This window comes from Hippocampus bargibanti, linkage group LG05 (genome assembly GCF_051943395.1).
Source record: "Hippocampus bargibanti isolate YZ-2025 linkage group LG05, ASM5194339v1, whole genome shotgun sequence".
NCBI classification, from domain to species: Eukaryota; Metazoa; Chordata; class Actinopteri; order Syngnathiformes; family Syngnathidae; genus Hippocampus; species Hippocampus bargibanti.
In genome coordinates, this window is record NC_142738.1 from 29,243,588 (window position 1) to 29,259,279 (window position 15,692).

A 15,692-nucleotide genomic window follows, 5' to 3' on the forward strand; every position below is an offset into this window, starting at 1 on the left:
TGATCGAGCAATCGATCTCCATGGTACTATTGGTAGATCGCAAGACAAGGTGATTGTCAGGAACTGACGCTTCACAAATCAAGTGTTCTTTTGAAAAAAACTTGACGTCAGCCAATCAGCCATCCCTTTATTTGATTGATACACCGGAGAACCAATCAAATGACATCTCATTGAGAGACCCACTGCAAGCTCAAACAACGGCCCTTTGTTGCAAAGTGAACAAGGATGTCGTTAGTTACATCCTAATTTTTCGCTCGGTTTTTCCCCTTAAACGTAAGATAGAGTATAAAAAAGTGCAAGAGCTGGACCAAGTAAGAAGAAAAAAACGTATCACTTTCATTTGGAATGAGACGATCACTTTTTTTCACGATGACATTTTGAAGTGCGGTTGTCTCGTCTGCCAGTTATCAGAGTGAACTCAGGTAATGGCAAACAATTGACATAATTATGTTGTTTTGTGCAACATACGCGGATATACATCAACATGAATTGCAATAATCTTCACTATATTTCTCAATAAATATAATGAGTAGCTCATTTTGACTTGGTCATTTCAAAAGTAGCTCCCTTGCTGAAAAAAGTGTGAGCACCCCTGCCCTAGCCAGATCAGACACTCGCACACCTCCTTCATATTTTGCTATTATTTCTTTCTTAAATGCAATAGTTGTACGCACTACTTCTCTTTTTTTCTCTTGTAGAAGCACTTACTTTCTTTGGAGGCATGATTAGAGGCTAAAACTCTTCGTCCACCTATATTAAACGCAAGAGCAAAACGCAGCACGTCTGCAAGCGACAACAGTTGGTCATGAAGTGAGCGATACACCCGTACGCCGCTCAGCATCCCATCCTAGCGTACGCACACAAGCGTCGTACCGGCATTCGAAATCCGATTGTTGTTCGAACTACGAAGCAAGAATTTCTCGAGTATTTTGGTCGGACTCCGATTTGTTCGAACTGTGAGTCGTTCGAAAACCGAGGTTCCACTGTGCATACATAAAAATAAATTAGCTACATAAATAAATAATGAACAAACATAAATAAACAGATAAACAAATGAATAAATCGACTAAATAAATAGAGAAATAAACAAACAAATAAATAAACTACAAAATAAATTATAAAATAAATTAATAAAGTAATAAATCAATAAATTAACAAATACATGAATAAATAAATTACAAAATAAATAAATAAGGTAATTAAAGATTAATTAATTAATGAGTACATTAATACATTAACACAAACACACAAATACTTAAATACAAAAAGCTATAAATACAGAAACAAATAACAGGAGGGAGGGGGGGGGGGGGGGGTTGGCTCACCAATTTCGGTTCCTGCAGTCGAAAGCAGCCACGCCGTTGCTGTCCGGTGTCCATTTGATGCCTGAAACAGAAACGCATTGGAAAGGATTCATTCTTGTCATAAAGAAATTTTTTTCATGAACAAATCTATTATTAATTATTGGTTCCTTAATCCTAAAAAAATCTAAATCTAAATAAGAATCCAATGCACATCGCTTCAATAATTTGTACACTTAACCTATGAATGACAAGGCCTAATTTACAACAGATTATTTTCTTACAGAAAGTGGATTTTTTTAGGTGTTCGATTACCTTACATGTTTCGGCGTATACTTCCGCCTTCGTCAGAGTACCACTCTGACAAGGCCTATTTTAGTCACACACACACACACACACACACACACACACACACACACACACACACACACACACACACACACACACACACACACACACACACACACACACACACACACATATATGCAGCAGATGTGTGCATGTGGTGACACCAAGAGTCGCTCCCTTACCAGGGTATATCCTGAAGAAACCGGCGGAGCTTCCAAAGTACTGCCAGGTCAGCGTAGGGTCCTTGAGGAAGTTGCCCACAAAGACGTCGTTGAGGGCTTCCGAGTTGTAGACGGCATTGAGGATGTTGGGGTCTGTCGGACGGACGGAGAGACAAACGTCTGGACAAACTCGGGGACAAACGTCACCGAGGGGCAGGGAATCGGACCTTTGTTGTACACGTTGGTGGGCACCTGGACGTTACTCTGCTGGGTGTTGACAGGCAACTTGTTGAAGTGCTCATTCTCCTCCAGTGGGAACTCGCCACCCAAGTCCACAAAGTTGCCATCCTCGTCCACCGTGTTGATCAGCATCGAGTTGTAGTAGTCAAACTGGCAAACGGGACAATTAGCCAAAATCTTCAATTAGCATCTGGTCAAACAATATAACGCGTGGGGCGGTGGACTCCACTGCGTCCACCGTTGGGATGAAACGGTTCGGGAAATGGAAACAGCAGCACACGCCTACCTCTAAGGAAGCGTTGAAATCATGGTAGAGGTCAGCATCTTCTGCCGACTCGGCAAGTCTCTGAAAGACAAAAACCATCAAGATTTTAAATATTAATATTCATTTGGTTTAGATTTATTTTGGTGTCTGGTCAATTGTAAATGTTGATTCTGATTCTGATTCTGATTAACTTTGATTAACTTTGACTTTGATTGAGATTGAGATTCTGATTAAGACTCTGAATTTGATTATGATTCTCATTCTGATTCTCATTCAGGTTCTGATTCAGATTCTTATTCTGATTAAGACTATGAATCTGATTCAGAATCTGATTCAGATTCTTATTCAGATTCCTATTCTCATTCTGATTCTCATTCAGATTCTTATTCCGATAAAGACTGAGTTTGATTCAGATTCTGATTCTCATTCAGATTCAGATTCAGATTCTTATTGTGATTCTTATCCTGATGAAGAATCTTGGTTTGATTCTGATTCAGATTCTGATTCATATTCGTGTTCCGATTAAGACTGAGTTTAAATCATCTTGAGATTCAGATTCAGATTCCGATTCTGATACTGATTAAGACTTTGACTTTGATTGAGATTGAGATTCTGATGAAGACTCTGAATTTTATTCTGATTCTCATTCTTATTAAAACTGTGAGTTTGATTCAGATTGAGATTCAGGTTCTGGTACTGATTAAGACTCTGAGTTTGATTCTGAAATGGAATAAATTCCGGAGATGAAGAAAATTCCTTTGACACATATTACAACTTGTTGCTTGGCAGACTTGTACTTTTACAAAATACCTTGACCGACTTCATTTTGCTGCCCAGCATGCGTTCAATCCGGTCCGCGTAATCCTTGACCAGATCGTTTCCGTCCACCTCCACCACCTTGATGATGGACTCCACGTCTTTTAGTTTCTGATACAAACACACACATACACACACACAAAATCTCTGAAATCCCGTATTTTCCAACTTGGTATCTTCGGTGTGGCTAACAAACGGCGCTAGCTGAGATGCGCTCGCTAGCACGGAGCGAAACAAAGCTAACCCTCTTTGGTGAGGCTATTTGTGTCATGAGGGATTTGCGGCACTTTATCTGGAGCTCGGTGATCCTGGTCACCTAAATCTGATGTGGAATCAGCCAAGTCACATGACCTTGAGTCACCGGTTCACTTTCTCACTGTCGGACGAGTCAAAGCGGCATCGGGGCCATCGCAGGTCGTCAACGACAAGAGTTGTACCTTTTGAAGAAGAAGCGATCCAGAATACTTGGTGGAAAGCTCTCGTAGCTGTGAGGAGAAAATGGATGCCCACGTCTGCACACTGTAACACAAGTCAACGTTAAATGTACTCTACAATACACAACACAAACATTTCATTTGTCATTCAATTGATGGACAACAACAATGCGGCGTGACGTAAGATCATAGAATTTGGGAATACAGTGATACTTTTGACTTATGAACGCTTTAGCTCACAAAGTTTTCGCCTCACAAACATTAAATTCGCAAGCATATACATTTCAGGTAATTGAACACAAATGACTTAAAGTGTGCTAAATTTGCAACAAATTGAGCTGCAAATTGGGGATTTTCAGAAAGTCCCGCCCCCAGTTTGTGACGTCACGCCAAGACGTCTTGCCTGGCTCAAGAATCAAAACAATGACTTCAGATTTGGAGAAGATGCTTTCTTGTTATTCATCCAGTTATGAATATGATTCAAATAGTTCTGAAGAAGAAAGCATAAATGTTTGCAATCGATTAAAGGAGTCCTCCCATATGAATTCGATCCGTCAATGACAACAATGTAGCACCCAGAAAATGCAGAAGATGGCGCCCAAGCTCCGTTGGAAATGGGCTGATTTGTCTGCTGGGAATTTGTGTCAGCGAATATCAAATAGTTGTCTTGGTGCAACACACAACGATTCACCATTGCGTTATTTATGTGTTTTCCTTCTAATTTCACCATCATCACGGATCAACACGAAGTTTTCATCCAAACAAAGTACCGCAAAATGCATTGTGTCTCGGTCAGGGGCGTTCCAAACGCAACGTCACGTGGGGATCGTCATCAACTCGAAAACAAGACTTCCTGAATATTCAGTGCGTGTCTTAAAACTTAAATATAGCTATATGCGGTGATTTTTGTAAAATGCACTCAGTAGAAGTCATTTGAAGTGATTTTACAAATTATGGACACAACCTGTCTGGAGGTGTCGGTTATCCTTTAAGAGTGAAAGAAATTTGGGTGTGACGAGCCCCGCGGGTATTTTGGAATCATAAATCACACGTTGCGATTGTACTCTACTGGAATGTTCCATGCATTGTGGGGTAGATATTTTACAATACCGTGGGACACTGTGACGCTAAGGACATTATAGAACCCTGTGGGACATTTTGTAATACCCTGCGACATTCTCCGATCATTCGAGACCATTCTGGAAGCATTTTAGAACATTGTGAAATATTTGTCAGCAGCCAAGTTTGCAAGCCAGTCCCGAAGCCGAGAGACTGTGGGTGGTCGGCGCGCTAACGCAGATTAACCAGATTAGCAGTTTGAGTGGACAAAATGACAGACGGTCAAGAGGCGGCTAAATATGTGGGCCAGTTAGAGGCTGCCAAATCTGGGCCATTGACTAAGTGAGTCGGGAAAGGGCAGAGTCCGATTCCCTCCAGACACAGGAGGTAGTGGACGTCAACGCCACAGGAGGGTTCTGGTCAGAATGGGCATTTAATTTGCAGTAAAAACAGAAAGATCTAGATCCGAACCAGATTTAACCTGATCTCTTTCCAAGAGTATTCAGATCAGCATGAGGAATTAATTTGCAGTAGAAACAGAAAGATCTAGATCTGAACCAGATTTAACCCGATTCCTTTCCAGGAGGGTTCGGGTCAAGATGAGGATTTCATTTGAAGTGGTAACAGAAAGATCTATATCTGAACTAGATTTAACCTGATCGCTTTCTAGGAGGGTTCGGTTCAGGATGAGGATTTAATTCACAGTAGAAACACAACCAGTGGGAACCTGATTCATTCAAACATGAAGATGGAATTCAGGGGGGTTTGGAACCAGATGCATTCCTTCACATTGGGAAAGTTAGGATCCTCATTCAGTCATTCACTAGCAGTAGGATTTTGGGTTTGGGAACCAAGACGCTCCCGATGCGCAGCATTTTGAAGCTTTTCCTTCACCCGCTGCAGTTAAGTTTAGGATAAGGGAACAAGACAAACTCACGTTTCTGGTGGTATTTTCATCTGAGCTTGAACGCAGATCCACAACAGGACGAACCCTGCAACTCGCTGCAGTTGGTAGCCGTTCCTCATCCTGTTGCCGGACTCACTTGGGAAGACCACGTGGGGCGAACTTGAATAGGACAGACAAGGGTTCTGGCTTCGTTCTCATCAAGTTTTTGCTTCTTCAGGGTCCTCGTCAAGGCTCATTGTCCTCCTCGACGCTCGTCCCAGGATGGCTGCCCCTCCTATCCCTCCCTGCTACCGGGTTCTACCGAGTTCTTCCAGGTTCGACCTCACGAAATCAGCCGGCGGTCTAGCCGATGAGAGGACGGCGCCCTGCTGGAGACTTTGCAGCCGCTCGTCCAATTTGCTGCATAATCCACTTGGATTAAAAAAACCCTCCTCGTCCTCGTCCACGGTGGGAAAGCGGTGAGGGGCACGCAGGACGAAAAGGGACGACGGCGCCTCATTGGACAGACGGTCCCTTTCATCTAAGAGGATTATACATGCATGCATGCACGCACGCACGCACACACACACACACACACACACACACACACCTGCGTATGTAACAAGTGTTAATTTGTAAAATGTCCTCACACCGTTGCACACAACACGCACTTTAGAAATACAAAACCATTTTTTTTGTTGTTGCTGTCCTCACGGGCATCACTGTAGTTTTGAAGTTGGAGAACTTACTCCAAACAAATGCAACCACACAGCAGGGATGCATGCCACAGCAGTTCACTTGTCATTTTTGGACCAAGAGCGCGCCCCGTGGCCCTCCCAGGGATGAAAATTGCGACTGCTGCGGCAACCGTTCTATCAGAATGATTATATAATGAAATACAGGTAACATCCGAGTTAGAACTGGTTTCCGTTTTGACAAAATGGTCGTAAGTCAAAGGGTTGTAAGTCAAAATCCATTCAAAATGGCCGACGTGATGTTTACATGACAAGATAGTATACGATGTCAATCTGTTGTTTTTAAGCAACGTTTTCTATTGAATACTAATATACACCAAACTGTTTACAGTTCATTTATAAATTTGATGACATTTTTATCATTTTATATTTTGTATGATCGATTTTTTTCACTCCATAACTGTACTTGTAATGTATACAAGACTGTTTACTGTAAAGTTCCTTTATAAATGTTATACAATAAAGTCTCGTTATATCGATATTCAAGGGAGTCCGAAAAAATAGCGATATAACCGGGACTATCAATATATCCGACCCTGTTTGCATGTAATTTTCTCCGTGCGTGCATAGAAATAGTATCGATATAACCGGGACTATCGATATATCCGATATCGATATAACGAGACTTTACTGTACCTTTTCGTCTCGTTTTTATGATTTTATATTTCATATTCATTTATATTTAGATTTATATAGTGGCTTAAAGAAAACACTTATACATAAAAAATACAGCATTATTACAGTATTAAGACAACATACTGTAGGTACAAATACGAAATGTGTCATGATCTGGTTGGCGACCAACAGGCGGCGCTGTCGGCCCCACCTGCACCTGCACAGGTGCTTGTCGTCCCGAGCCTTGGCACGTTCGGATTGGCGACCACCGAGTAGCACTGTCAGCCCTGCCTGCTGCCTCGCCGGTGCTGGTCGTTACAATCAGTGACACTCAAAAGGACTCCCGGCACGATCATTCGCTGTCGGGTCATTGTTGTATGTGTTGTATGCTTTGTATGCAATTGTATGCATTGTGTATGCACTGTATGTGTATCGATGTGTATGTGCATGTGTTTGTTTCACCTTGGCGGACTTTTACTCCTGGTTTTCTTTTGATACTTTGTACTTTTTGATGTTTTACATTTTATTCCTGCTGACTTTATTTTAATACAATTTGTCAAACGCAACCTCCTGCTCCCTCCTGCCTGCTTTTTGGGATCCGCACCCGCCACCACCACCATGCAAAACGTGACAAAATGGCTCTGCCTGCTTACGGCCAAAAGAGGTTTCCCGACACACACTCGGACTCAGGAGGACGCTGAAGGAAAAAAAGCAGTGTACAGTACTACAGGAGATTGCCGAGACCGTATATACACTGTATATGTCACATCTTGTCGCCGTCCTGGGCGCGCCCCGCCCCTCCCGTCACCTCCTCCGCTGCTCCCTGGAGACGGCCCCTCCCATCATCTCTCACCTGGGCTCCCACAGCTGATTGTCATTCACTGATATAGTTATAGCCTTCTGACTATAAATGCCGATCGCACATTACCGTCTCTGTCGGAGAATTCCGGAAGCTACCCTCGCGACTACCTTGCCATCAGGTCTGCCATAGTTAGTCGCCGTCACTTACTTTCCCTTGTTTGTTACTTTGCATGCGTGTCTCAGTAAAGACTTTTGTTCCTGGAAATCTGTCTTGCCGTGTATTTCAGATCCAAACCTTCCCACCTTCCTTCGCCACTCGAGTCCTGCCTCTCAGTCTCGAGTAATTCTCCGGCCACCCATGGATCCCGCCGGCGAAGACAGATTCCTCGCCGCCATTACTATGCAGGCGGAGCGTTCGAGGCAGCTGGCCTGAGGCATCGCGGAAGTCAGCCAAATTACCACCATGCTGACTCAACGCTTCGAGACGGTCGAGACACGCCTTGCCGCCCTCAGAGCCCAGTCCTCCCCGCCCGTGAGTAGGCGCGCCCTACAGCTACCTCTCTCCTCACGCTACGCAGGCGAAACCGGGCGCTGCGCTCAGTTTTGAATGCAGTGCACGCTCGTGTTTGAGCGACATCCATACGTCTACGTTAGCGATGAGGCGAAGGTAGCCTTCACTACCAGCTTGCTCACGCGAGAAGCCGAGACCTGGGTACTGGCCGTCCGGGAGTTCCGACCGGAGCTGTGCGCCTCGTACCCGGACTTTGTCGCCGAGATAGGCCGGGTCGATGACGGAGGTCGAAGCTGAGGGGAGACTTCCATCATGGCAGCGGCTACAGCGACCAAGCGTTGAGGGGGGTGTTTCGTCGCGGTTTGAACGCCGATCTCAAGGACGAGTTGACTACCCGCGACGCTGGCACCACCTTCGACGACCTGGTCGCCATAGTCATCGGCCTGGATCACCGTCTTCGGGAGCGGCAGAGGGAGCAGAGGGGTCCAACGAGCCCCGAAGCCGGCCCAGGATGACCATACCTGGCAGCGAGCGCGTGCGGCGCCTGGAGGAATCCCCCGAACCCATGCTTATAGGGGGTAGGGAACGACCGCACCAACCCCGGGGCTCGTCGCACCCAAGGCCCCACAAGTCCCCGTCAAAACGGCGACCACGGCGACCTCTGGAGGCCAAGTCCACGGTCCCCGTTACGCGGTTGGAGCTGGACAGCGAAGTAATTGGCCCTTCCAGCTCCCAAACCGTGCGGGCGCTAGTGGACTCAGGGGCCGACGGGTGTATCATCGATTCCCAGCTGGCTGACTCGTTGGGCTGTCAACTGATCGATCTCCTTCCCCCTAAGGAGATCGTCGATCTTGACGGCCGCCTTTTAGCCCGCGTCACCCACCTCGCGGCCCCGCTTAAACTCAGGGTAGCGGGCAATCACGTGGAGCACAGACAATTTTTAGTTATGCCCCCCCGGAACGCGCCGTTGGTATTGGGTCTCCCTTGGCTCAATACCCATGACCCGTCCATTTCCTGGGAGGGCCCCACCATTCAAGGCTGGAGCCCCTACTGCTACGCCAACTGCCTGCGGTCGGCGACGGCAGGGCGAGACCCCTCCCGCGGTGGCCCGCCCGAGGCCATCTGCCTCAAGGGCGTGCCGCAGTGCTACCACGACCTGCGGGAGGTGTTCAGCAAGGACCACGCCCAATCCCTGCCGCCCCACCGACCGTATGACTGTGCCATCAAACTGCAGCCAGGGGCTCCACTACCGGACTGTTTCATATCTCCCAACCGGAACGAGAAGCCCTGAGCACTTATATAGACTCCTCCCTGGCGGCGGGACTCATTCGCCCGTCACGTTCGCCGCTGGGCGCAGGGTTCTTCTTTGTTGATAAGAAGGGCGGATCCCTGCGCCCGTGTGTCAATTACCGGGGTCTGAACGACATCACCATACGTAACAAATACCCTCTCCCCCTCATGGACTCAGCCTTTGCGCCCCTTCAATCAGCTACATTTTTTTCCAAATTGGACCTCCGTAGCGCATACCACCTGGTCCACATCCGTGAGGGGGATGAATGGAAAACAGCGTTCAAGACGCCATTAGGGCATTTTGAATACCTGATGATGCCGTTCGGACTCTCGAACGCGCCCACCGTCTTCCAAAATCTAATCAACGATGTGCTCAGGGATTTCCTCAATGTTCCTCAATCCGACGGGTCCTTGCGCGGCTCCTGCAAAACCGGCTCTACGTGAAGGCAGAGAAGTGCGAGTTCCATGTCCGCTCTCTGTCTTTTCTAGGGTTTGTCGTGGAGCAGGGGCAGCTCAGGGCCGACCCCGCCAAAACCAAAGCGGTGGTAGAATGGCCTACCCCGAAGACGCGTAAACAGCTCCAGCGGTTTCTGGGGTTTGGCAACTTCTACCGCCGCTTCATTCGCGGTTATAGTCAGAAGGCACTCCCCCTCACTAACCTCACGTCCACTAAGGTTCCCTTTAGGTGGACGCCCAACGCTGAGGGGGCGTTTAATCGCCTCCGACTAGCCTTCACTAATCCCCCTGTCCCGCGTCATCCCGACCCGGACCTCATGTTCACGGTGGAGGTTGACGCATCCGAGTCCGGAGTAGAGGCCGTCCTGTCCCAGCGCTCTCCCACTGACCAGAAGCTACGCCCATGCGCCTTCTTCTCCCGCCGGCTCAGCTCCGCCGAAGCCAACTATGACGTCGGCAACCGGGAGCTGCTGGCGGTCGTCCTGGCTCTGCAGGAATGGAGACACTGGCTTGAGGGAGCTAAACACCCCTTCACCGTCTACACGGATCATACAAAACCAGGGGTCAACAGCACGATCCAACTCATCGCCCAACGGTTCTGGTGGACGGGGTTCAGGAGGGACATCACCCTCTTCGTGAAGGCCTGCCCGGCCTGCGCCCGTGATAAAGCCTCCCACCAGCCCCCGGCACGACTCCACCAGCTACTACCGGTACCATCCAGACCCTGGTCCCACATCTCCGTCGACTTCGTGACAGGCCTCCCCACTCCCGTGGCAAGACGGTCGTCTTCACTATAGTGGACCGATTGTCCAAGTCGGCCCACTTCGTCCCGTTAACCAGGTTGCCGTCCGCCATTGAGACGGCTCAACTCCTGGTTAACCACGTCGTCCATCTCCACGGGATTCCGACGAACATCGTGTCGGACCGGGGACCGCAGTTCGTGTCCAAGGTATGGAAACATTTCTGTCGGTCCCTAGGGGCGTCGGCGAGCCTGTCATCGGGATACCATCCCCAGACCAACGGACAGACGGAGAGGAGGAACCAGGACCTGGAGGCGGCCCTCCGGTGTGTGTGCCTCCACAGTCCTGCGTCGTGGGCCCTCCACTTAACCTGGGTGGAGTACGCCCACAACTCCCTGGTCTCCACAGCCACAGGTCGGTCCCCGTTCATGTCCGCCTGTGGCTATCAGCCGCCTCTGTTTCCCACCCAGGAGGGCCAGGTGGAGGTCCCGTCGATCGAACACCACCTCAGACGGGCCCACCGAGTCTGGAAGGAGACCAGGGCCGCCCTGTCACGCACGGCGTCCAGGAACCAGCTGGTCGCGGACCGTCGTCGTCGACAGGCACCCAGCTACCAGGTCGGGCAGGAGGTGTGGCTGTTCACGAGGGACCTTCGGCTAGCGGGGACTTCAGTCAAACTGGGCCCTCGCTTCACGGGTCCCTTCCCCATCGAGGCCATCCTCAGCCCAGTCTCGGTGAGGCTCCGGCTGCCACCCACCATGCGGATCCATCCCGTATTCCACGTTTCCCTCCTCAAGCCTGCTCCTTACTTTCCCTTGTTTGTTACTTTGCATACGTGTCTCAGTAAAGACTTTTGCTCCCAGAAATCTGTCTCGCCGTGTATTTCGGATCCAAACCTTCCCACCTTCCTTCGCCACTCGAGTTCTGCCTCTCAGTCTCGAGTGCGTGACAGTATAAGGACTGTATTGAATGTCGTCACACAGTAGATTGCTGTGCGAGTGTGTGACATGCTGGCTAGCCAAAATTGTAGTATGCGTTGCCGGCTGCTTGCGCGTTGCGGGGCCAGGCGTAGAGTACAAAAAAAAGAGTCTGGCGGTCGTGCTCGTAAGTACAGGTGGTTTAAACTCGCCATGGTCGTAACTCAGATGTTACCTATATACAGTATGTGAACGTAGTGACCTTGATATGTTCAATTTGACCTTTGGTGTTATCCTTGGTTGAGCTGAGTCGCGCGTGGTGTTCCTCAAGGCTCAATCCAGAGGCCTCTAATGTTCTCATTGTTTTTGCTTCCTTTGGATTCCGTTTTCGGGACACATTGGTCATTGATAATGACTAATACACAATATCCGTTATTCGAGTATGGAAATTAGTCTTTTAGTGCATTAAGAAAATTGTAAGTAGAATGTTGGGTTTGAATGCTTAAGTGGCTAACACATCGATCCCATTTCACTCGCAGGTGGCCATTTTCAATGCTAACAAGTAGTTAATTAATTCACTGCCATACGTAAATTGATTCGGGAATTGAAAATATGACAGAGAGTGCCATTCACAAATTTGTTCGAGTTTTGTTTTTTCTGGTTTGGGTGCCGATAAAGCGCTGGTCAGACCTCTGGCAATGTTTTTTTACTTTTCCACAAAGGGGCAGCATTTCCATTTTGTCCATTTTAGCGCTTTATTCCAGCTTCAGCTGTTGTTAAGCCAATATGTATGTATTGCAATGTATTTTGGACAGCCACCCCCATTTCAAGCTCATACAACTCCAGACCCATATAATTTAGGAATTAACTCATTGTTTTGCAATAAAGAAGATCTTATAAGGTTTCTTACCCTGCAATGAATGTTTATGTAGTCCTAAAACTCAATAATCTTTGGGTCCTGCAATTTCAGTGAGAATGACTAAAACCCTGGCGGAGAATGGACCAGAAATGTGGAGTGCACCATCTTTGGGGGAATAAAACACCAAATGCAGATGCAGTCCTTTGTTTATTCGTGAGTTGCTCTTTGAGGGCCGGCCATTACAAATGAGCTTTTCCAGAAACAACCCCAAATCAGAAAAATAAAAGATGCCTTCAAGTTGGATGTGGCGTCATCCAAAAAAAGCGGCAGGTTGGTCCACTGAAGCTCACCAGTGGTGCGGAACTTCTCGTCTGCAAATATAATAGAGCTCCGATGTGCAGTCGAGGTCCGCCCAAGTTCCGTCTGAAAGATTTTTTTTTTTTCAGAAATGAAAAAAACCCACATCTGGCAACTTAAAAAGCCCGTTTCACTCACCGCTTTCATTAATCTGCACGCACGCACCATCACTATCGGGTTCTGTGCTATTAAAAGCCAGAAAATCCTCCAAGGTGCCATCGGTCCAAATGAAGTCATCGTCTAGCTGGAAAAACACGTTGAACAACCATGTGAATTTTTTGAACAAGAGGAGATTTGGCGTTTTTTTCCAATATTTGTCCTTTTTTTCCCCGATATTTGGCCGTTTTATTTCACGATATTTGGCCCTTTTTTCCTGATATTTGGCCGTTTTTTTCTGATATTTGGTGTTTTTTTTCCATATTTGGCGCTTTTTTTCCCAATATTTATTTGTTTTTTTCCGATATTTGCCGTTTTTTTATATTTGGTGGGTTTTTTTCCTATATTTGGCGTTTTTTTCCGATATTTGGACTTTTTTCCGATATTTGGACTTTTTTCTGTTATTTGGCCGTTTTTTCCTGATATTTGGCCCGTTTTTTGATATTTGGACGTTTTTTTTCCTGATATTTGGTCGTTTTTTTCTATTTGACCTTTTTTTCTGATATTTGGACATTTTTTTTCCTGATATTTGGTCGTTTTTTTCTATTTGACCTTTTTTTCTGATATTTGACCATTTTTTCCTGATATTTGACCATTTTTTTCCAATATTTGTCCGTTATTTTTCTCAGAAATTTGTTTGCCTTTTTTCCGATATTGGGCTGTTTTTTTTCCTAATATTTGGTCTTTTTTTTGCCGTTTGGCCATTTTTTTCCCGATATTTGGCCATTTTTTCCCGATATTTTTTTTCACCTCTTTTTCCTTCGTGACAAATTCCACTTCGATGTTTCATGAAAACAATCAAACAAACCAAATGAGAACACAGACTGGTCACCGACTCACAGTAACGGCATCGTGGAGTCCAATCCATGCGTCAGCAGGGTCCGAGTTTTGGTCGCCGGCTAGAACCAGTTGGTGAACGAAAGAATTTTCAATCGCATCGTGAATGGACACCAAATTCCCATCCAGAATGTTGCAGACGCTCTGTTGGGAAAAAGGACCAAAAAAAACGTCCTTGACGACAGGTTTTTTTGCCATTTTAGGTTTTGCGAAGTGGAGTTTGGTTCCGGATGCGGAGACGAAGAGTATCAAAAACAATCTTTTCTCAAAAGGAAGCGAACGAAACGTTGAAGAATCCAAATGAAATGTCATTGAAAAGATAAAAAGAAACAGATCAGATGCCAGCCCACCTCGGCGTCGGCATAGGTCCTCGGGTCTTCTTGTAAAATGTAGCAATGGCAGTCCAGTCGAGTCCAGCCCTTCGGGCAGCCGTTGTCTGTGACACAAACACAAATTCTTCGAAACAAATCATTGTTGTATTGAAGATGTGCCGTTGAGATATCGACCTTTAGTATGAACGACGAACTTGCACCACTGAAGAAGGAGAACAACAACAAAATGAGACAGCGGAGAAACCAAAGTGAAACCCTGCAACTGAGTCAGAGACTTACGGATCCGGTCGCCAGTAGGACGAGCCCCCAAAGAAGGAACAACGAGCGAGGGGCGAACGGCATCTTGGAAGCCACAAAAAAATGAGTTGACTTGAACGTCTAAAGTCGGTCGTGATTGTTGATGCTGGCGATGGCGACCTGGGCTTTTTAAAGACCGCTCCGACAGTTTTGGAATGTCGTCAATCATGTTGATGTCACAGCATATACGAAAAGATGCGCTCACACGACAACTTAAATACAGAGCATGTTGAGAATGTGTCGTTTTGACTGTCGCACCCAAAACTTTCCATAGTGTTCTCATGTATCCTGTGCCACACCCCTCTTAACGCCCTGATTCTCTCCCGGAAAACTTCCAAATGCCTCGCAGCCTCTCGTCGCCCCCGGGGACGCATTTTGTTAACCAGCCCGTCATTGGTCCTTATTGTTTTTTTTTTTTAATTTATTGCATTATTTTTGTGATTATGTTTTATTTATTGTAGTCCCGCTTAAAATGTAAAGTATTATTATTATTATTATTATTATTATTATTATTATTATTATTATTATTATTATTATTATTATTATCCAGTGCTGGAATGGTCCCTCCATGACTTTGGGCCACAGACGTGGGCCACACCCTGGACTGGTCACCAGCCAGTGGCAGAACTGTTTCAGAACCATTAATATGGAGTACAAGCAATCGAAAAATCAGCGTAGTGTTCTGTGTCGTGAGAATCCGCCATGTTGGAGTACGGAGAAGTTGTCAAACAGGCTGCATCAGGTTTCTCGAGGCTCGGGCTTTGGCGCCAAGGGCTCTCTCATCTGCATCCTGGCAACCGGTGATGTGGCTATCCGCGAATGGGCAGGTCACTGACCTGTCACCCGCAAATGTTTTCCCATGTTCGCAAATCACTCGTTAGAATCTAAAGTCTGGACCCTTTGCTTCAACTTTTCAGACCATTGGTGCACGACAACGTGCTAATGTCTCGATACCGGGCTGCTGGTTCATTGACTTGTCACTCGTTAGTGTTTCCCGAGACGGGTGCGAGTATTTTTCCGTGTACGCCAATCGCTAGTTCTAATCTTCGGCATCCAATCTGGACTCTTTGCTTCAACTTTTTAGACCGTTGGAGCTCCGTGAAGTCAGCATGCTAATCACCCGATACCAGACTCCTGGGTTATTGGCCTGTCAACAGCAAGGGTTTTAGACAGGTGCGAGTCTTTTCCCGTCCGTCCGTTAGAATCGTCAGCATCTGGTCTGGACTCTTTGTTTCAACGTTTGAGAACAGTGGATCAAA

General features: G+C 46.7%; 2 protein-coding genes across 3 annotated transcripts in view; both read right to left on the reverse strand.

Moving 5' to 3' along the window:
• The window catches only part of LOC148898428 (voltage-dependent calcium channel subunit alpha-2/delta-4-like), a 60,859-nt gene extending 50,185 nt beyond the window's left edge, over positions 1-10,674 (reverse strand). Inside the window, exons 1-6 of the mRNA XM_088995967.1 lie at positions 10,567-10,674; positions 3,126-3,242; positions 2,337-2,396; positions 2,038-2,200; positions 1,832-1,963; positions 1,326-1,386 (exon numbers count right to left, since the gene is read on the reverse strand). Coding sequence (XP_088852093.1) covers positions 1,326-1,386; positions 1,832-1,963; positions 2,038-2,200; positions 2,337-2,396; positions 3,126-3,242; positions 10,567-10,674 — 641 coding nt within the window. The remainder of the gene's footprint in view (positions 1-1,325; positions 1,387-1,831; positions 1,964-2,037; positions 2,201-2,336; positions 2,397-3,125; positions 3,243-10,566) is intronic.
• A 1,968-nt stretch (positions 10,675-12,642) lies between these two features.
• Positions 12,643-14,546, reverse strand: LOC148898430 (echinoidin-like). Of its 2 annotated transcripts, none has more exons than XM_088996573.1 (6): positions 14,416-14,546; positions 14,311-14,329; positions 14,155-14,240; positions 13,808-13,948; positions 12,950-13,055; positions 12,643-12,877 (listed from the first exon to the last, which is right to left on the reverse strand). In XM_088996573.1, exons 1-6 carry the CDS (start codon positions 14,476-14,478, stop codon positions 12,801-12,803), a joined length of 492 nt encoding a protein of 163 aa, XP_088852699.1. In that variant the 5' UTR covers positions 14,479-14,546; the 3' UTR covers positions 12,643-12,800. The 2 variants fall into 2 exon arrangements, with proteins under 2 accessions (XP_088852699.1, XP_088852698.1); XM_088996572.1 differs by having other exon boundaries at positions 14,311-14,338; positions 14,416-14,545.
• Positions 14,547-15,692: the final 1,146 nt, after the last annotated feature.

What these genes read in the sequence shown, in the direction of transcription:
- LOC148898430 (XM_088996572.1), bottom strand. Translation starts at nt 14,478, where the DNA reads ATGCCGTTCGCCCCTCGCTCGTTGTTCCTTCTTTGGGGGCTCGTCCTA. An exon ending in TCCTACTGGCGACCGGATCC is followed by an intron (nt 14,339 to 14,415) that starts GTAAGTCTCTGA and finishes CTCCTTCTTCAG; the next exon opens with TGGTGCAAGTTCGTCGTTCA. An exon ending in GGACCTATGCCGACGCCGAG is followed by an intron (nt 13,949 to 14,154) that starts GTGGGCTGGCAT and finishes TTTTCCCAACAG; the next exon opens with AGCGTCTGCAACATTCTGGA.